The 22231-nt window shown below is 43.2% G+C and overlaps 1 protein-coding gene across 2 annotated transcripts in view; it reads right to left on the bottom strand.

The window, feature by feature from the left end:
- The window catches only part of BCAR3 (BCAR3 adaptor protein, NSP family member), a 195204-nt gene that overhangs the window by 58963 nt on the left and 114010 nt on the right, over nucleotides 1-22231 (bottom strand). For both annotated transcript variants that reach the window (XM_084851785.1, XM_084851786.1), the window contains one exon: nucleotides 16996-17035. In XM_084851785.1, the coding sequence (XP_084707911.1) occupies nucleotides 16996-17035 (40 nt within the window). The remainder of the gene's footprint in view (nucleotides 1-16995; nucleotides 17036-22231) is intronic.

Here is a 22231-nt window from a genome sequence, read left to right on the forward strand (position 1 = left end):
AAAACAAAACACCGCCACTGCAGTACAGCTACTGCTTTATTTTGCTCCTTTTGAGCAGCTTGTCAAGGTTGAACCCCTGATGAAACTGACCTTGGTTTGGAAACAACGCACACATATGAAAAAGAAACTTGCATTTTACAAACGTGAACACATGTTCCAGTAAAAAAGTGCCCTCTCCCCCAAATTAAACTCTAAAGATCTCCCACAACCCAATATTCAGTCCCATGTGCGCAGCTCAGCTTCTTATATGCTGGCCTCTATTTTGAGGTAAAAGTCATGTCCCAAATTTTTGAGTGAGGAGCAAAAAATGTCCCATTTTCAGAACTTCCTAGTGACCAGTGTGCCCTGGGCCATGTGTGTGCCAAATGTCAGCTTTCTGGAATGTGTTTAAATGTGCTTAAAATGAAATGGGTATAAAAATTGTTTTTAGATATATGTTATCTGTGTGTGTGTGCGCTATCTGTTTATATGTTTTTACATAAATTCTTTTTTGTGCTTTGTATAATGTATTTTAAGGTGCAATCCTATCGGGCAACCTGGAGGCAACCGCCTAGCCAATGCAGGGCAGGAGCAGCATGGAGGGGATCATCCCCTCTGTGCTTCAGCCGCCCTGCATTCACAGCTAGACAGCCAATTTTGGCTGTCTAGCCATGGGAAGTCGGAGTGGAGGGCAGATGCCAGACAATGCATAGGAAACTTCGGAACGACACTTCCGCCCTCCCTGCCCTGGGCCCAGGAACGCCCCGTTTTCGCCGCTCTGCACTTCTCTTACGAGCGCAGATCCAATCCACCCTGCCTACGAGGCAGCATGGGAGGGAGTGGAAGTCGGTTCTCAGGGAACCGACCTATCCTATGGCCATCTAGCCACTGAGTAGCGGCCGTAAGATTGCACCCTTAATAGTTTTTAATCTTTGTGAACCACCCAGAGAGCTTCAGCTACAGGGCAGTATAAAAATATAATAAAGGAAATGAAATACATGAAAAATGAATGCCTAGAAATATCTTCACTATTTGGAAGAATACTTCCTGTCCCCCTTGCTTATGTGGATATATTGGGGGTTTGCTGTCCAACTAAGGCCAGCATGTGAGGTGCTGTGGATTCGCACCCAATTTAAAAGAAAAACCTGTTGCAAGGGAGAAGTGTAGAAATCAGCCTTTTCCAATGTGGTTACTCCAGATTGCCGGACTACAACTCCCATCATCCCTGTATGCTCTGCAATGTGCAGCTGGAGTTCTAGATTGTAATTATTCTCTGTTTATTCCAACCAGAACAGAAACAATACTGAAAATTAAGGTGGGGGGAAGTCCTGCTTCCCCTAAGCCACCCTGTCCTGGGTCTTCTTTAATTCTAGGGAGCGTTGTCTCCCCTCTATCACCTGCCACGCCCTGAGGTTGAATAGGAAGAGCCATAACTCAGTGGAAAGCACATGCTTTGCATGCATAAGGTCCCAGCTCCAATCCTCAACATCTCCATGTAGAGCTGGGATAACCCTTGCTTGAAACCCTGGAGCACCATGACCAGTGTAGTATAGGCCTGGGCCGCCCGACATGGTGCCTGTAGGCAGCAATGTGTCACGCTTCTCTTGGGTCCCCTCTTTCCTGATGCACTCACACACCAATAGAGAGGCTTCAGTCTCAGGCCTTTAATTCATTATCAACAGTTCATTACAGATGCAAATCCTCTAAGACTCTCAGGCTACAAAGGAATGCCTCCAGGGGATTCAAATGGGAACAACTATGTTGCCTACAGTTTGAAGTGAGGCTTGCTGGCTAGACTAACTTAGGGAGTCCCGCCCTTCTGGTGATGCTTCCCTACGTTGCCCCTCATGCATCGCTAACTGGGTTGACTGTCTGAGCTCCGCCCCTGACGTTTCCCTCTTAGCTCTGCGCCGTAGTCTAGCACCTCTTAGGTCACAGCCCCCACTCTCCTTTTCAGGGGTGTTTCTGAGCACAGGGAGTGGGATAGCAGTTCAGATTCTGAAGGACAACCATCAGACATGGGGGAGGTATTTTCCCAGGCTAGTCCAGATATGAGTAGGCTCAGGTTACAAACGTCCGGATGGCCGAGCATGAGGGTCCCTCCTCGCCCCCGCCCTCCTGGGAGAGGCAGCAAACAGGAGGAGGCGGGGTTTGGGGAGAATGACCTAATAGATGCCAGATGCAGGTGCAGAGCAAAGACAGAGAAGGCAGGGGCGGAACTTAAGACAGTCAACCCGATTGGCCTTGAGTGAAAAGCTGAGCTTAGAGGCCTCATGACAAGACAGGGACCTCCCCCCCTTAAGTTAGGCTAGCAAGACCGCCTCCCTCTTCAAAGGGCGGGCAACTCTCGTAAATTCCATTTGAATCCCCTGAAGGCATTCCTTTGTAGACAGAGAGTCTCTGAGAATTTGCATCTGTATGACACTGTGAAGTAATGGATTAAAAGCTATAGACTGAAGCCTCTCGTCTGTGTATGTTTGGGCGCTGAAGCAAAGTGGGGGCCAAGGGAATCCTGACACTCCTCCTCCTTCCGGCTTCTCACGGGGGGGGGGGGGGCTTCAGGCCCAGCCATCTGGTAGTTAGTAACCTGAGAAGCACACCTACCCATATCTGGACTGACTTGAGAAAATGCATCCCCCCGTTCTGGCTGTTCCTCTTCTGAATCTGAGCTGCTAATTATCTCCCCCTGTACTCAGAATCAATCCTGACACAATGTCCCCATGGACACTTCCCTTGGTGCCTACCAGACTCCTTGCCCCTCCTGATTTAAAAAAAATAAATAACTGGGAGGCCAGCATGCTGCAAAGTGAACTGCCAGCCACCAGCACCACACCATCTTTATTTCCAAGAATGCCTCTAGGGGCCATGTTTTAAAACTGGCTTAGCTTGGAAGGAAAGGGCGGTAGGAACACAGGAATGCAAGAAGCTGACTTGTATCGAATCAGACCACTGGTTTATCTGTCTCATTACTGTCCAGACATGGGATCTCCAAGCTTTTTTGGTCAGTGAACATATTTGGAATTTTGATATCATGTCGTGAGTGCTCTCACAACATGGCTGTCATGAGCAGCTCTTAAGCATTTACAAAATGGCTGCCATGGTGGGTGTGACCTAGCACAAAAGCCCCATTTCCAAGAAGGCACATCAGTGAAGCTAAAAGAAAAGTAATTTGGCCTAGGACTTAACTACAAGGCAGAGGTGGGCTCTGAGTTCCAAAACATAAAACCACTCTTTTTTGCTCCAACACCCATTTCAGAGAAGGCAAACTGATGAGGCTCAGAAGCAAGTAACTTGGGGAAGAAATTGAGTACAAGGCAGAGGTGCGATCTGAGCCCCAAATGACAAATCACATATTTGCCATTTGCTGCAGGCTGCAGCCATCAGCTATCCAGTTTCAAAACATGAGGGAGTTCCCCATCGCATAATCTAAATGAATAAATAACAGAGACCTTGGCCATTATTGGGCCTATTATTAAGAACTGGACTGGGTAGCTGGTGTCCCTCCAGGTCTCAAGTCTGGTAACTGTAAGGTGGTGGTGGTGGTCTCCTCCTCCTCCTCAGAATGGATATGTGTCAGGACAGGAAGTGTAGATAAGGGTCAGGGACACGGGAAGGTATTAAAATCCTACCAAAAGGTTGCAGTCAACAAAATCGGTTTATTAGTTCCGATCAGTCTATGAAATTCAGTCGCCCTGTCTTCTTCTTCTGCTTCTTGGACCATACTGTCCCCTTTTGAGTTGCCTGGACTTTGCTACTCTTAACGGTACAGAGGCCCATCAGGGTTTAGACTCTGTACTTAGCAGCTATATGCTCCCTGGTTCCTCCAAACTTTTCTTGCCTGTACTCCTTCCTTGTTCAGTAGCTCTTCCTTCCTCAACTCTGTGTCTCCTCTGTCCTCTTCCTCAAGCTTCCTTCTCCTTCACCTATCATTCCCTAAGGTCCCTAACTCTTAATATGCTGCTTACTCTTCAGCCCTCATTTGGACCCCTGGCCTCTGTGCTCCCTGCCAGTTAACGTCCCTATCTTCCAGTCCTTTGCCTACCCCACAAAGCTATTCCTGTCCCCAGAGTCTAAGTGATGTTCAAATCCCATCCCTATTTATGTCTTTCCCTCACAGAAGCTGGACTGCAAAAATTCTAATAGCTTTGATCCCTGAGCTGTTAGAATAATCATAAACATTGCACCTAAGTTAACCAATTGGAGAAAGTATTATAGTTTTGCATCATCTGGAATTTTGCTAAGATTAATAAAAATGGTTTTATCTAACCCAGCCTTCCCCAACTGGGGGCTGGGGATTATGTGAGTTGTAGCCCAACCACATATGAAGGGCACCCAGTTGGGGATGGCTGATCTAAGCTTTTAACAAAAATGCCATTAGGCCCAGTAAAAATGAATGTAACATTTCCAGGTTCGAAAAGATACAGTAAGTTTGGAAACTCAGAATGTAATCCTATATGGATTTTCTTGGAAGAAAGCCCAATAAGAACAGTGGGGCTTACTTCTGAGTAAGCATTCACAAGATTGTACTGTTACATAAGATATATTGTTTGAGGGCTTGAGAACAAAAATATTCTAGGCAATCCTAACTAGATAGGCGGTTGTCTCCGACCTCGGAGGCGACCGCCTATCCAAAGCAAAGCAGGAGAGGCATGGGGGGAATCGTTCCCTCTGCACCTCTCCTGTCTTGCTGTTTTTCGCTAGACAGCAGTTTTCGGTTGTCTAGTGGTGGGGGGCGGGCAACCAGGAGAGGAAGCTGCCGTACGACACATTGGATATGTCGTACAGCATCTCCGCTCTCCCTGCCCCGGAACACCCGCAGCCCCGCCCTTTTTCAGTTGCTCCGCACTCCTTTTGCACGCACAGAGGATGGGGCTTCTCCACGCTGCCTCCGAGGCAGTGCGGACACGAGGGGCAGTCGGTTTTCCAGGGTCCAACCTCGGAGCCTGGGCTCCGAGGTCAGTTCCCGGAAATTAGCATATCCTATGGCCCTCTAGACAGTGTCTAGTGGCCATAGGATTGCTCCCTTAATAGCTATTATTTTGTATTCATTCTTTTCCAGAGTCTCTCCAAGTCCAAAGCAAACTTCAAAAAACCAAACAAACCACTACGTCTTCTGATAGTTTGGAAGCACAATGCTACTATTAAATTGATTCTATGACACTAGATAGCCATTTTCTCTTTAGTATTAGTAGGAAAATACCATTCTATTTATCACACTAGAGGGCAGTGTATTACCACAAGCCACAGGCTTAAATGACATATTCCTAATTAAACCTAAACAAAGGCCTCTAGAAATTAAATGACTGGATCTAACAACAGCTAGACACAGAACCAATGTCATTTATCTTTAACAATTACAATATCACTCACCTGTGAGTTACTGCCTTAAACCTTCCTTGCTAAGCTTTTCACAGAAGTCAACATTTGGCGAAAAGGTTAAATCAAGAATATATAATCCTAAATGGCTTCTACAAAAGAATTTATGAAGTGTCCTAGACACATCCATGCCAGAACCTTTCTCCCCATCTATTAGCTCACAGTTATTATAGCATGGAAACTGAAATACAGCGTGTTAGAATTGGTAGAAGTCTTTCTTGTTTCTACTTGTATCCAAGTGACAATTTCTCAACGTTTACCCTTGTTCCAATATTGCTGCTGGAATACCGCAAATGGGGACACCGGGTTCAACTACTGAATCTGAGCACAGGGGCTTCACTTGCTTGTGTAACACTGACAAATACTCTCTCAACTACCAATCATTAGGAACTTCCCATCTGGCAGAATGCACTAGAAATCCAACAGACTCAATACTCGCAAGCTACAACAAGCACATTTCTGTACTAGCTGCCTAAGGGCGGTATTAACTAGCAGTTCCTGTCATCAGGATGACAAGGTCTGAGTTACACAGGCTGTGTTTCCACAACAATGGAAGGAGAAGCTAATGGAGGAGTACCGGATTTTCAAAAGGAATCAGCTTTTCTGTGCTTTGTTCCATGCAGGGCTCCACAAGCAGGTTCTCCACACGAGTAAAAATCACTTCACAGAACATACTTCTTAGTGGGAGTAGGGGCTGGAGTGAATGTCATCCGACTGACAGGGGCTGCTCAATCAATAAGAGAGGCTTCCCCCCGCCTTTGTCCTTTCCCCTGAAAGTCCAGATGCACCTGCATTTCAGGAACAAGCCTCATTGAGCACAATGTGAGTTCCTTCTGAGGAGACACTAACTGGTTTGTGCAAGGACGGGAAACACACAGGAAACACCCCTTGACTGGGGTCACGGTGAAAGGCATGCCCCTGGGAAGGGCTAGCATACCTGAGGTCAATGTGGGGGTTGGGGTACACAGCAACTATACCAGGGAGAACCCGATGTCATGACCCAGGAGTCCAGAAGTGACATGGGTTCTGAAGCCAAGGATGCAGTGGTGCCAACAGGGGAGCAGGTTTGAGCACCACTGCAGAACTGCCAAAGCCCCCTGAGCTTCCAGAGCCCCCTGAGCCCGAGCCTCCAGAGCCCCCTGAGCCTAGGCCCCGCACCAGAACAGCACCCTCATCTACAAGAGTCCCACATTCCAGGGAGCCAATGCGCCAACGCCAGCAGCGTGCCAGGCATGAATTCTTGGAGAGATGGAGGAGTGCTAGACTACAAGCCAGGAGCCTGTCCCTTTAAGGCTTCCACTCTGAAGGAAAGGGTGGAGTCTGGAACTGTAGCATAAAAGGGCTTCAGTCTGGCCTCAGACTTTGTCAGAGCAAGTTGCTCACTAGGAGCTCTCCTGGGTGCCTTGACTCCCGCCTCGACTCCTTGCTGCCTGATATTGAACCCCATGGGCTTCTGCTCAGGCCAGAACAGGACACCCGACTTAAGGAAAAGAATCAGATTATAAGCAGTCTCAGGAAATCCGTTTTTTCCATGATAAGACCTCTACACACAGCCAGTTTGGAGTAAATCACTTGTGGAAACAGGCCCATGGTCGGAAGAGATTGTATCATGGCTGGCTAAGGTGGAGACTATATTGTGGGAGAATACTTCCACATTCTTCAAATCGGCGGGAGGGAGGGAATACTTCCAACAAGAATTTAAAAGATACCAAAACAAGAACACGAGAACAGTCTTAATTGTCTCAAATGAGCAGTTCTTTTAGGCCGATGTCCTTCCCTGGTTAGTCAGTCAGTTTGGGTCACTTTTGAGGTATACTAGTTATTTGTTTATTACATTTCTGTACCACCTATTAGCCAAAGCTCTCTGGACAGTTTACAGGATAAAGCTTAAAACCATAACATACAGTAACATAGTAGAACCTAATATGAAATCCTAAGTTCAAAACAGAATTAAACCAAAGTAGTAGCCAAGAGTGCCAGCAGCAGTGCAAGGATCTAAAAACGCACTAACATCATTTTTAAAACCGATGGAATAAAAAGCCTGGGAAAATAAAAAGGTCTTCACCAAAAAGACCACAATGTAGGTGCCAGACAAGTCTCTCTGGGACTCCAAAACCAGGGTGCCACCACTGAAAAGGCCCTATCCTTAGTAGACACCAGCCTCACCTCATTTGATAGGGGCACTCGGAGAAGGGCCTCTGAGGATGATCTTAGGGTCCAGGCAGGTATATTTGGAAGGAGATGATCCTACAAGTAATCTAGCGCCAAGCCATTTAGGGCTTTGTAAGTTAATACCAGCACTTTGAATTTGGCCCAGAAATGGACAGTACCAATCATAAAGCACTGGCATAATATGATCATATTAGCCAGTCCCAATTAACAATCTTACTGCCTTATTTTGGACCAGCTGAAATTTCCAGACCATTTTCAAAGGAAGCCCCCATTAACATTAACAGTACTTTAGTCTCTAATTTGCAACTAATCATTCTCTAATCAGCAACTAGTTTTGTTTTAGCAAGGGATATATTTGGAAAGTCTGAAGGGCTAGTAACATTGGCTTTACCCACTGACTCATTCCCAGGCACAAAGATACACATACACACAAGGGCTCCTTAACCCACGCATCCCAGGGAGAATAGTAACAGGGATATTTGGGTGTTTCCAGATGGAAGAAGCAGTAAGAAAATACATGGTGAGTACAATAACAGTGGTGGAGACTACCAGCAGCACAAGATAAGAGCAAGCAGGAACGGCATCATCACACCTGCCTAGAGCACCAGAATGCCTAATGCCATGATTGGAAGTAATACTGCACCAAGGGTTGGATCCAGATTTAGTATGGATCAACTACACTGGTGGAAGTGGAGTTTCCCATCTACTCCTTCCACACAGCCCCTCCAGTCCCCTAAAAATGCCACCCAGAGTGTCAGGAGACCCTGCTGAATGGGGTGAGCTCAGGTGTGTTGGGGTAACAGGGATACCCCAAAACTTGAGTGGAGGGGCCTTCTGCAAGTTGAACCCTTCCTCTTGCAGAAAGTCTGTTCCTCTCACAGAAGGCAGTTCCTGGCTCCAACCCAAAGTATTTTGGAGGTTTTAGGTATAGAAGTGACTTGTGGGTTCTGAGAATCAGTTGACTATTTTTTATTGTTTCAAACTTGTTGCCTGCTAGTTTCCATCCATTATCTACATAGTCTTTAATGTGAAATGGTAAACAAATGTTCTTTATTCAGCTCTCAAAGCTATTTGGGATTAACACGAAGCACTATTCATAATACCTTTCAGATCAGCCTCCTTCTAGTCTAGTCATGCCAAAGAAAAGGGGTAAGAAAAAGTAAAACTTCCATATCCAAAAGAGATACGGTTTCAGTTCATCTTTTTTGGCACAAACATGAATCTGACATGTAGGTATGTGACCCACAAGGACAAGAAGATTAGTGCGGGCATCTGTATAATCATTGTCCACCAAAGAGTGAATGAATTGCCAAAAAACAAACAAACAAAAAAGTGCTTAGTTTTAATTTGGCAAAAGTGATAAAAACAATTGCTTTCAGTCCTCTCTTGATTTACCACCCAATAAATATTTGATGAGAAGCAACACTTCCCACACGGTTAGCTGCGCTACAGAACATAGGACTCAGCTGCAAAGCCATGCAGAGCCCTGTTCCCCAAAGGACATGTCAGGAGAGAGTAAAAAATGAGATGCAGGAACTGGATGGGAGGGTTATGAGACTGAGGGTGGGCAGTCAATGGGCAATGAAGATAAAGTGTCAAGAGGAGCTTAATGGATGGTACCTGCTGAGACAGAAGGCCAAACTGACAAGTGGGTCTTCAATCGATATAGAACTCTGCCCATGGAATTTCTTCCAATGCATCATGAGGGGAATGACAGTACTCCCAGTTTGCTTCCTTAACATACGACTAGAGGTGAAATAATCATTGCCAGAAACAGTATCATGTTGTATGGCAGGAATGGGAAATATGTGGCCCTCCAGATGCTGTTGAACTATAATTCCCTTAATCCCTAACCATTGGCCATGCTAGCTGGAGTCCCCTGTTGTATGGGTTTCATGCATCTTTCTCAGTTTATGGACCATACATAAACTGGAATTTGTGGACTGTTTACTAGGAATAGTCCCTCTTTTGCCCATCCCTGGTAAAATCAATATTTTGCCTTTGGAGGGCATTTTGGGAGCATCTTTTTAAAATGTTGTTTGCCTGTGCACTAGAGATGTTCAGGCTTCAGTTCACACTAGAAATTAAACCTTTGATTGAGGGTGTTTGTCTAGGCTCAAGTGTACGTGTTCTACACTATAGTAGCATACATGTATGAAACTGCACAAACACAGGACACAATAGGCTAGTGCTCCCTGCTCAACCCCCCTCAGATAACTGCCTAAGCAAACAATTAACGTTGCTGCATGTGTACAGATTGCCCATAATAAGTACAACAAGATCGATCCATTGTGAGATTAAAATCTTGGGTTTTTACTAAAGTAAAACTGTTATGATCAATTCAGTGAGTCATCTTGTTGGAAAACCAGTTCAGTCAAACTATTGTAGAATAAGTGAGCAACAGCAGAGAACAACAATTCAGCAATTTTTAACCAAGTGGATATTTACATATGTGTGTGCGCATTTGGGCAGTGATTCCTGGTGTGCGAATATGGGTGTTAGAAGCACATTAGAATGCCCCTTCTGTAATCAGTAAAATTTTGGAGGGTATGATGGACTCCACCCTCTGTGCCCAGTATCTTATCTCAGTCTGTCAGGTGGACCATAATGAGACCTTAAGGGAGGGGCCATAGCTCAGTGGTAGAGCACCTGCTTTGCATGCAGAAGGTCCCAGGTTCAATCCCCAGCATCTCCAGGTAGGGCTGGGAAAGAATCCTGCCTGAAACCTTGAAGAGCCACTGACAATCAGTGTTAATAATACTAGGCTAGATGGACCAAGAGTCTGAATCAGTATAAGGCAGCTTCCTGTGTTCCAGGACAAATCTTAAACTCTATGTGGACATTAGATGGGCTGAATCAGTACATACGAAGCCCCCCCACACACACACACACACAAAACATATATGGAGACAGATTAAAATATTTGAGAACTGCTGTTACAAAGGAAAGAAGGATGCCAGGAACCTCTTAAGGCATAACAAAGCAATGAAATGTAGCTGCAGCCAGTTACAATTTCATTCGCAACATAAAAAACCAGAAGGCCTATCTAGTCCAGCATCCTGTCTCCCACAGTGGCCAACCAGATTCCAGTGGGAAGCCCACAAGTTGTTCCCCAGCAACTGGGTATTCACAGGCATACGGATACTGGAGACAGCATTTGGTCTAGTATCCACTGATTAGGCTTATAATCCACAAATTTGTCCAATCCACTTTTGAATGTCATCTAAGCTAGTGGTTATCTTTACATCTTAGAATTAAATTTGACATTGCTGCCATCAACTGGAAAGTCTCAAGGTTCTTGTGCAGACAAGATAAAGAAGTCAAGAATAAAGATTTCCAGAAAGAAGTACAATTTGACATGGCTATGTTTGGGATTGCTGTATTTTGGTGAAGCTCCATTTCCTTCATTCAAGTTTCTGGAGCATTACACCACCATGGTTGCCCTTATCCATGTGGGTGGAAAAAAACTAAGACTGTGCTTTCTGACTATCATCATCCTGGAAAATCATCATCAATCTGGTAATTCTTCCCATCAAGTGATTCTCCCCTAACTCATCTGTGAAGCACTACTTTTCAAACATTGTGCCCAGCTCTAGTATTCGATGAAAATGCTTCCTTTTAAGGAAGAGATGAATACATTCTTCCCTCTTCCTTAAGTTCCTGGCACATTAGAAACAAGCCCTCTTCTATTTAAAACACATTTTCAATATTGTCAGTGGGTGAGGAGGGAGGGAGCCATGCTAGACCGAGATTCTACAAATTTTATTCTAAATGCTTTAATACTCTCTCCTTCCAAATTCACAGCTGGTACCGTTTGATCTTTTCTCCACCACAGGGAGTTGGCATGTTAGATTGTGCGTATGCAATCTCAGTAAAGCAAAACAAATTCTCTTGCAGCCAGTTTATCTGCCTAGTTCAGCCTTCTCCAACCTGGTGCCCTCCAAATGTGTTGGACTACAACTCCCATCATCCCTGACTATTAGGCATGCAGGCTTGGGTTTGAAGTCCAGCACACCTGGAGAGCACAAGGTTGGGCAGAGATGGACAACATGTGGCCCTCCAGATGTTTTGGCTACAACTCCCATCAGCCCTAGCCAGCCTAGCCAATGGTGAGGGATGATGGGAGTTGTAGACCAAAACCTCTGTAGAGCCACAAGCTGCCCACCTGTGAGGTTGGACAAGGCTGGCCTAGTTTCTCTTTGTCCCAAAATAAATCTCTCTCTCTTTCTCAAGGTATGTCAACTATTGCAGTTGTTTTGCCTCATTAAAAAGCATCTCCCTCTCTTTTCATTACTTGATCTTAAAAAAAAAAATCTAAATACAAAATTGCTTCCATTGCTTCTTGTGAGCAGCCAGCCTAAAGCGGATTGGCCTGTTTTCACTTGGGGAATAAAAGCCAGTTCTAAAAGAGCTATTTAACTGTGACCAGAGAGTTTCAGTAGTCCTAACAGAACAAAAGAAGACTTCTAATCATGCAGCCACTTCTCAGTACATTCGCTTGTTCACGGGACCCAGCTTTTGTATAATTAGCAGCCTCCTTTTTAAGCTGCAGAATGACCTAATGCATCAATACTTTATGGATGTTATAAAAAAGCATTCATTTGCATTCAGCTATTACAAATGCTATTTTGCAGAGCCATTTAAAAAAAGAAAGATTCCCCTCTAGAATTTATGTTACAAATGAGTAGGCTAAAAATATCTCGAGTTCTCATGTGTCTCTGAGCAACATTAATAGGAAGTAAAATTCATTCCTTCTGCTTTCACTCTCTAGCATGGCATCTCTAGACAGATCACTTAATTTAAATCTAAAGCGCAGCTAATCATTTGCTTCAGAGACACAGAAGCGTTTGTCAAAACAAAGGGAAAGAACAGACGATGAAAGGTAAAATGATATCGCAAATCTACAACAAAGGTATTGTTCAAAAGCAGACTGTAAATAGGGTTTAAATGGCGGACACAGCTTGGCTCTGTTTATTTATGTAGATGCAACACAGGATGTAATTATTATTGCTTGAAACTGGCCAACATGCGTTTCATCTTCACTCAAATAGATTTGGCAAGACCACAGTGAATTCCCCTTCATTCTGTTTAGCGCTAATACATACATATTAGCATTTACAAAATGGTAACTTACCGTGGTATGCATGTAACTACTTGGCAAGCTGGTTGTCTTACCAATATGTGAAGAGGATCTTATACTTCTGCAACTGACAAGCAATCTGGATGCGGGGTAAGACTCTTCTCCCCACTTGATAGGACTATACCAGCTTGCGAGTGAGAACTTGCACACCAGGGTAGGTTACCACTTGGCAAATGGCCACATTCACCCTCTGACACTGACATTTCGAAGCACGGCCAGTCAATGGCCAAGTCCATGTGAAAGACACAAACCAACACAAAGAGAATCTCAAACAGATCTACATAGGAATGGCAAGAACATAATTCACGTACACCTGTTCTTAACCAACATCAGCCTGTGTCTTCACCTGATGTCAATCAGCAGACCTAGACACATTCCTCTACAGTTGGCCCAATCTGAATGTCGGGATCTTTCTTCCAGTAAGAACTTGTACGGAATTCTGCTGGATCCTGTACCACTGCATGCTATGAAATATGAAAATGACTGTGATAGGCTAATTTAAGGTTTGAACAAACTGGTGTTTGAGTAGGACATGTGTTTTGGTTTATACTTCACCTATAAACATTCTATTATTTTTTTTTTTTTAAAGGGGGGTAAAAGGCAAATCCTCCAACTGGCATCCTTTATTTATTTACATCCCAGCCTTCTAGGGTTTGTGCACCACTCAACCATTAAAACCAGCTATAAAAGACAGCAAAATTTCATAAAATAACAAAACAATAAAACAGACTTGGGTTTAGCAGATAAACCAAAGAGTATTAAAGCCATAGAAAAGGCCCTCTCTCTTGTGTGACCATCGACCAAGCCTCTACCATAGTAAGAATATGGAGCAGGGCCTCCCCACAAGACTGTGGGAACTTCCAGGTCAATTTGCATGTATTCCTTGCTTTGGATTATGTATTCTACTTCTCCTGGTTATGGGAAAGGACAAACAATTTTGCCAGGCCTGCCTACCATCACTGGGAATCCGTCTCACTCTCAAGTGCCCACTAGCCATTGCCCTCAACTTTCCAAGCTGAGTGCAGCTCTAAGAGCTGAGAAACCTTCCTTTAAAAAGAAAAAAAAATCAAACCAAGATACAGATGATGCAGAATGCTGTATCTAAGGATGTATGGATTCTCTAAAATCTGTTCTGTCTGTGTTTTGCGGACTGTCAGGTGGATTTTTTTGTTTTCGAATTTGCATGAATTCTCATTGGTGCGAATTTGCATGTGTGGAAATGCACAAATTTCCCAAAATGCACATCTTCACGCTTCAGCCTATGGGGAAAATGCACATTTTGGCCATTTTTAAAATGTTGTGTATTTTTCTATGACAAAATTTCTGCAAAATTTGGGAAAGTTAGAAAATTGTTTTGTAAGTCCGTGGAATCCACCCGACAGTGGAAAAGCCATTCCGCTGCAATATCCGTGGGTTAGGTTCATGAAAATTCAAACTCATTAAGTGCTATTGCAGATTTATTCGACATCCCTAGCTGTACCCAATCCTAATTCTCTGTTGTACTTCTACAGTACAGCTGCAGCATCCATACCATAATGGGCCTTGCATGCTTTACCATTTGCCTACCCAACAGTATGTCATTGCTTCATGTCATTATGTATTTTGTAGAGAACCGTTGCTGAACTGCCCCAAACCAGGAGAAACTATCACATTGACACCCCACTAGTTACACTTCCAAAGTTAGATTTCCTGACTTGGATTTGGCCTGCTAGGTCGAAGTCTGAGAACCTCTGACCTACAGCCTTAAGCCAATGAACAGTTTACCCAGACGTCTGTGAAATCCATTGATTGTACATATGCGACTATAAAGTCGTGCATGTCCTCTCAAGCCCCGAGACATTATTCATCCCTGCAACAGTTCTTGCCACAAGACTCTACAGACATTTTAGGAACAGGCTGGGAACAACCAAACCCTTCTCGTTGTATATGGAACCATTTAAAACCACCTGTTCCAATATCCTTGAATTGTAATCTGTTGGGGGTAGAAGACGCAATTGCTGTGGTGGGATTTATTGCCATCTAACAGCATGATCCATTTACTTGGAAGTTCCACTGATTTCAATGGTAATTGCACATAAGTAAATATGCACAGAATTACAGCGTAAGGGTTATTTTTATAGCTTACTGCTTATCATGGTCATTTCCTTCTAGAAAAGACACATGCCCAAGATTATCTGAAATAAAGGAGATCACTAATGGACAATCCTGAGTGTGGTTTAAATCTCTGAGCTCAAGGAGAACAAGCAGACTTTGTGCCTCAGTACACTTATTATGCAAGTCTAAAATGAAAACAGAAAAAGAGGTATTAACAGAATTGGTTGCTCAGCAATTCTCAGCACCCTTGGGACTGTTTATGGATGACTGCATACCATTCCAATTCAGAAAGTAATTTCAATAAAACAATTTTATTTTTTATTATTTTATCATCACTTGATGGGGATGATTCATGCAAATTTGAGTGTAACAATGGCTGCATTCACAGGTTACAATAAGCCAGGATACTGGTGAATCCTGGCTTACCATGAATGAGTTGCATGCCCATTCACTCCTGCTTGGTTCTTCCTACTAGCGTGAGTGGCTCAACAAAGCAGAAATGGTTTGTTCAGCATGTTATCCAAACCTGGGATCCTGGTTTGTTGCTCCCAAACAAGCCAGGATTCATAAGCAAAAATCAAACCCTGGTTTATAATCCTGGCCTGTAAAAGGAGTGAAAAGCCAGGATCCAAGTTTCCGACAACAAGCTAAACAAACCATTTTTTAATTTGTTTAGCTGCTCACACTAGCAGGAGAAGCTAAGCAAGAGCAAATGGGCTGTGTGAATGGTGGCCCAGAATCCTGGCTTACCATTTCAAGTGAATGCTACCACTTATGGAATATTGCTGAAACATACAACTCAGGAGAGTGACATAGTGCAGTTTTTCCTGTACTGCACTATTCTGATTGCCAACTAGCAAGGTGTAATGTTTGAATACTCCCCATTGTTGTTGTTGTTGTTTTTAAAAGGAACAAATGCTCCCTGCAGGTAGAAAACTAGCATGTCATGGAAAAAGTTTCTAGTCTAGCATTCTCCCTACAATAATATTTTTTCTACCTCAGATTTTTTTATACAATGGAAAATTTAAACATACTGTCACCCCACTTGCAGCCTAAAATGGTACAGCCCAGCAAGAGCTGCACCACCTGATTTTTCAGTGTGGCATAACATTTAGCCATGCCACGGCAGGAAGTTCCAAGAATGATGTGGTAACAAGTCAGCCTGTGTTAAAAACCAGGCCTTGGGCATTCAGAAAAGCCATCACGTGGTGGCCTCATTATGTATCAAAACTGACTTAACATTTGTGTAGTATGAATTATACCTGAAATTATCTAAACCAAGAAAGTGAAGATGTAATTTTTGTAAAGCTTTCTAGAATAAGATATGTGCACTGAAAAGAAAAGATAGCTAAAAAATGCAGAGGTATTCCCATAGTTCAGCCTTCCCCAACATGGTGCCCTCCAGATGTTTTAGACTACAACTCCCACCATCCCTGGTAATTGGCCATGCTGGCTGGGGCTGATGGGGGTTATAGTTCAAAACATATGGAGGACACCATATTGGGGAAGACTGTCACAGCTGTTAGTGCAACAAAATTAAGGCAGCAATCCTCTACACACTTACTTCACAGTAAGTCCTACTGAACTTATCAAAACTCATGTCTGAATAGATACATATAGGATTGCACTGTCAGTGACTTTAGATTGTATTGTTTTGAATGACTGGAAGTTTCACAGTCATAAAACAGTTGTGTTGCCTGGCATTTTACAAATCTATAATATTATTTAATCTTTCTATATAATGACCATCAGTGTCCCACAAAAGGAACCATACTTTTCCAGCTCTGTCTCATCAGTCCCTCCAGTTTTCCTAGATGCTCCTTTTTCTATTGAGGGGTGGGGGATATCAGTGTTTGGGAGTCTGTAATCAAGTGTACCTTCCATTTATATCAATGTGGTTTGTGAAAAAGAAACACGTTAAAGATCAAATTACCAAAAGAAAATGTTCCCATTCTGATGCAACAGCCTTAATGTTGGAATATAATCAGAAGAAAATGAAAGAGCCCTTAGTGACAGTGATGATTAATTACTAAGGTCACAAACTGACCTTGCTTTCTTCAAGCAATCTAATTAGGTACCCCTTTCTTTCCAAAGAGTCAACCCACCATAACATGGTGGTATAATGAACTGGAGAAAATAAACTTTATTGGAATTATTGGCATTTACTAATAAGACAGTGATTTTTAGCTTTTTTCTTTATGAAGGCTTGGAAGTAATGAAGTGATTTTTCATACCTTTACATACTCCATAGTTGGATCCATAGTATTCTGATCTCTGCAAAAGAGATTGAGAACAAAATCAATATGTTATTTTTCCTCCTTTTTGGACCTAGTGGCGATGCATCACTACTGCAAAGCTGAGAAAACAACACAAAAAGCCACAATAGACGCATAGGAACTGGAGAGTCTCTGTTAATTTCCATTTATCTGCCATTTCTATAACTAACATATGCTGCACATGGACACGTTTGAAGTATCACATTCATTTTAAGACAGAGAATGGCACATATTCAGTCTGGATGATCAAAATGCCCACATGTATTGAAAATAAACTGACAACGTGACTGAAGCCCTTTCCATGGATTTATGAACCCCAAATATGAAACTGTGGGTCAGCCCTACACCAGGTGAAGACCGTTTTATTCTCCCAGACATTTCAGTTTTTCAGTTTGCTTTATATCTGGTTTTATATTTTAAATGTTTGCGCGGCTGCTAGCTCCTGTTTCATTATTATTTTTATATTATAGTTTATAATACTGTACTGTATCATCTGTACTTTATTGTCTTGTAGTTTGTTTTCAATTTTTGTGAACCGCCCAGAGAGCTTCGGCTATTGAGCGGTATAAAAATATAATATAATATAAATAAATAAATAAACCATACCATTTGATAATCGTAATTAGTTTTATATTTGTTTTCCACTGACCTTGTAGGCTTTTATAGAAAATAAGAGGTGCTGTCAGCTCCATTCAAGTAAATCAGTGGTGGAGAACCTCAGGCCTGGGGGACAAATCCGGCCCTCCAGTGTTCCCCTGATCGCCCCACCCCCTTCCCCCTGGCCCCACCCCTAGCATGTTCCCTAGCCTTGACCAGTCTTCTGGCTGCAAAGAGGACTCTGAGGCAGAGGAGACTCCCTCCATTAATCCAGTCCCCACTAGGCCAGGGCCTCCCAGACCAGAGGATGTGCCTCTTCCTGACTCCTCTGGTGCAGAAGACACTCCCCATTACAGCCTTTACCACCCCCACCCCGTAGGAGCCAGTGGCTACAAATCAGGCAGTAGCCCTTTAAGAAACAAACTACTTCTCTGAGGGGATGGAGTTAACTGCAGGTCTTGAGCTGCTGGCCTTTATAAGGCTTCAGAAAGCCTTCGACTGTTGCTGTGTCAACAGTTCTCCTTGCTTGAATCTCAGCTAACTGGGAGCTAGCCAAGGTCTTGGAAGACCCTGCCTGGTCCAACTTGCCCAGCTATTCAGCACCCTTATACTGGCCTGGCCTGGCTTGGCCCTGACTTGCCAGGTCCTTGCCTGTATGTACCTTGCTGGTTTTAGCCCTCTGGGTGCCTTGACCCAGGTTGAACAGGACAACCCCCTTTCCCCTAACCACCAATCATTTATTTCCCAGCTTATGCATATCTTTCCCTCATTCCTAAAGGTTGAATGCCTCCCCTAAGACTTAGTTACTGGTAGTTAAGAGCTTCAAGTTACAATATACTGGCATTTTTTGTATTTTGGCTCCACCCATTTTGCCTTTGGCTCTACCCCATTTGCATTCAGCCCTGCCCACTGCTGGAATGCGGGCCCCAAGAACTTCTCTAAAATGGAATTTGGCCCTTGGGTTGAAAGAAATTCCCCACTCATGAAGTAAACAAAGAGCTTCACCAAAAGTTCCAATAACATATGGATTGCACCAATGGCTGTCATACTTCTTCAGAACCGTAAGAGCCGGAAATTGATACACACAAGACTACCGTTTTACTGTGTTTTCTACCACACATTGTGCTACAGATCTGTACCTGATGAGCTATAACACTTGGCAGAAGTGGGGGGTACAGATAACCAAGCTACCTCAGGAGTAAACTGTTCATCTGCATAAGCGAGAGATGACCAAACTACCCTGGGGCAAGTTTTCTCCTCACCTCACCCCGAGGTAGCTGTATCATCCTGCCAAGCAGTAATGAGACTATTAGCACACGTCCTTCATTGTTGCTTTCAAGCAAGCCATGGGTTCAAACTCTAGGTTATTCGTACTCAAACAACCCAGAGTTCCAGGTTCAGATGTCACACTAAACAATTCAGGGACTTCGCGATAAACAATTCAGGGACCTGAGTTGTTGACAAAGTGCAAATGGGTCATTCTAATCCTCTTGCTGGCTATTCCTGCATCCTGAACACATTTATTTTAAATCCCTTATGATATATATATATATATATATTATACACACACACACCACAATATTTCCTATATCCATAGCAAATTTGTGAACACTGACTACAGAACGATGGTGCATTATTAACTTTACAAGAAGACAGCTAGCTTCACTAGTGAAAAAACCACACATCTTTTTCCCCTTTGGAGTTGAAGAAGAGTCTAATTATTATATGGAAAGTGGGAACTATCTTTCATTTTCTAAGTGGTAATTTAACCTAGAATACTGAATTCAATATTAATGTGCCTCTTGAAAGATCTACTGTGAACTTAAGTAAATTGCATGTGTATATATAGGGGGGCAGGGAGATGCAATTACTTGGTTTAGAAAAAAAGATTAAATCTGCAGAAGCCTTGTTTAAAAGAACAGAGGGGCAGCTATGCTATTTTATATAGAGATTCAAATTGTTCCCCAGGCACAGAGTTTGCCCTTCTACCAAATGCCTATTAATAAAGAGTCACTAGGCAGTTTCAGCATCCTTTGGAAAGGAACCGAACAACTATACCTTGTAAATCAGCTTTATGGCTGTGTAGTATTAAGCAGATATTACACATTTATCTTCTTCTGTAATACGAATGAAGAGGACCGGCTGTGAAAGAGTTGGTTTGTCTAAGGCTGTAATCCTCTATGCCACACATGGGAAATGTGTAGTCCTCCGAATATTGTTGGACTACAACTCCCATCATCCCTCACTATTGGCTATATTGGATAGGGCTGATGGAAGTTGCAGTCTTAACATCTGGAGGGCCACACATTCCCCATCCCTGCTCTACACACTTATTCCCATGTAAGTCCCATTGAAATCAGAGAATCTTACTTCAGGGTAAACACGTTTAAGATTGTGCTGAATGACAAGCTAATCTCCTACAGGCATCTTCACAGAAGACACTTGTTAAGTTGGTCTTGTGCTTGTAACTAGATATCCAACTTAAAAATACGTTATTTTCTCTGGACCCCGTCTGATAAGGAATTCTCTGCTTCCAGCCTCCCCAAATTGTTTGAAAACAGATTCTTTTAGGATGCAATCCTATGCATGTTTAAACAGACATAAGTTCTACAACTCCCAGCTTTCCTCCGCCAGCATGGCTGGCTGAGGGATGTTGGGAGTTGTAGGACTTTTGTCTGTCTATACATGCATAGGATTGCACCCTTAAACTCTACAAATTCCATAATGAGATGAACATGAGATAAATTCTCATGTTCACCTGATGTGTCACAATCACATAAATTATGCTTGGATCATGCACAGCTTCCATCCTGGCTAGGATACAAGACAAGGGAAGTGGAAGGGTGTCACACTGGTGCTAAAAGAGAGTGCTCAGCATTACATCTGCACTGAACAAACCATGACTAAAATAGCACCTTGCCACAAAATCACAAGCAGCATCTTCTGCTATCTCTAGAGCAGAGCTGGGAATAAGGTAAATCTGGATCTACTAGTAGATCTCTGGGTGATCTGCAGCAGATTGGCAAGAATTTCTGACTCCCAATTGTTTAACAATAGCAGCTACAAAGTAACTTAGCAACAAAAAGACCTCCTCCCCCATTACACTGAAATAAGTGGATTTTTGTTTGAATGGACTGTGAACTGAACAGTTCTGGTACTCAAAACAAATTCATGGGCCCAGAATTTGAATTCTAAGCACATGTCATGTGCACCAGCCTCTAGTTTGCAGATCTTGGGGTTCTACTAAAAACAATGAAGTAGATTCCACAAGCTTGAAGTCTGCCGACACCTGCTCTGGGGACAGGGCTCAACTTGGCAAGCTACAACTTTGGAATCTTAACCAGCAAGATTAAGGCTAACGATGGTTAAGCATTATAAGCATCTCTACACCAGTCTAAAATCCCGCATTTAAAATGGGGCTTTTTGCTTCCATTTTAAATGCATGATCACAACTGACTCCCTTTTCACACGCTTCCTTTTCCCCCTCCCCTTTCCCCCTCCTTCTCCCCCTTATCTGAGTCTTCCATACATTTCACTGGTCTAGCTCCTCTTCTTGTGGCTTTCCTTTTTCACGGAGGGAACTGAAGTGGAACACAAGCGGAGTAATTTGAAACCTCATTATTTCTGATCTATTTAAAAAAGGAATAAAGGTCATTTAGTGCAGGAGATGCTCCGGAGGTTCATGACATCGTCTAAAGGGCCCGCAAACTTCCATGAGTGAGCAATCTCAAAAGCAGGATAAAAGCTACATGTGAAGAAGCCCTATGTCTCTACAAGAGCAGACCAAAGTGGAAAGAGAGAGACAAAGGGACAGATAATGGGCTCCATGTTGCAGAGTGAGGCTGAAACTGGATTCAGGGTCTGGAAAGTTTAAGACCATTGGCCTAAACTGGGGTAGTCAACTTGTGACCCTCCAGTTGTTGTTGGACTGTAACTGCCATCAGCCCTAGCCAGCATAGCCAATGGTAAGGGAAGGTGGGTGTTGCAGTCAAACAACATCTAGAGGGACAGAAGTAAAAAAACCCGGCATCATGAGTTTTTTGCTCATAGTTATGTAACTCATGCTATACCATGGATATTCTCTACTATTGTAGAGAATGAATACACAACCAAGCCCTACAGCATTTGTTTGCAATTACAGCATATCAGAGTTAACAATACTATAGAGTTAACGCAAAAGTAACGTATGCATAAATACTATTGGTATTATGGGATTCACTCTTCTATAGCAGAAGAACCTTATCTCGTATTAAGGGCTTTTCTACACAAGGCATTTACCGTATGCTTGTCATTCCCTACTCACAGGTGTTTACAGGTTCTTTAGATGTCTTCATGACCCTCTAGTTTCACTTCTGTGTCTAATGAGCACTTTTCGTGAGTTTTTTTAGAGCAACGAAAATGTGGCATTTAATTGTGAAAGAGAAAGGAAGTGTGATTCCTCTTGTGTATTTGCACTATTCTGCTATGCCACAGTGCCACCTCGAGGTTATGTAGTGGAAAAGCAGGAAAGAAAATGCTCTTCGTGTAGTGCTTGGATCTCAGTTCTGCAACAAAACCGAAAATACATACAGCGGATTAACAGCTCCATGTAGAAAAG

This window comes from Heloderma suspectum, chromosome 4 (assembly GCF_057233095.1).
Source record: "Heloderma suspectum isolate Gila_16-S chromosome 4, 16-S_ref, whole genome shotgun sequence".
NCBI lineage: Eukaryota > Metazoa > Chordata > Lepidosauria > Squamata > Helodermatidae > Heloderma > Heloderma suspectum.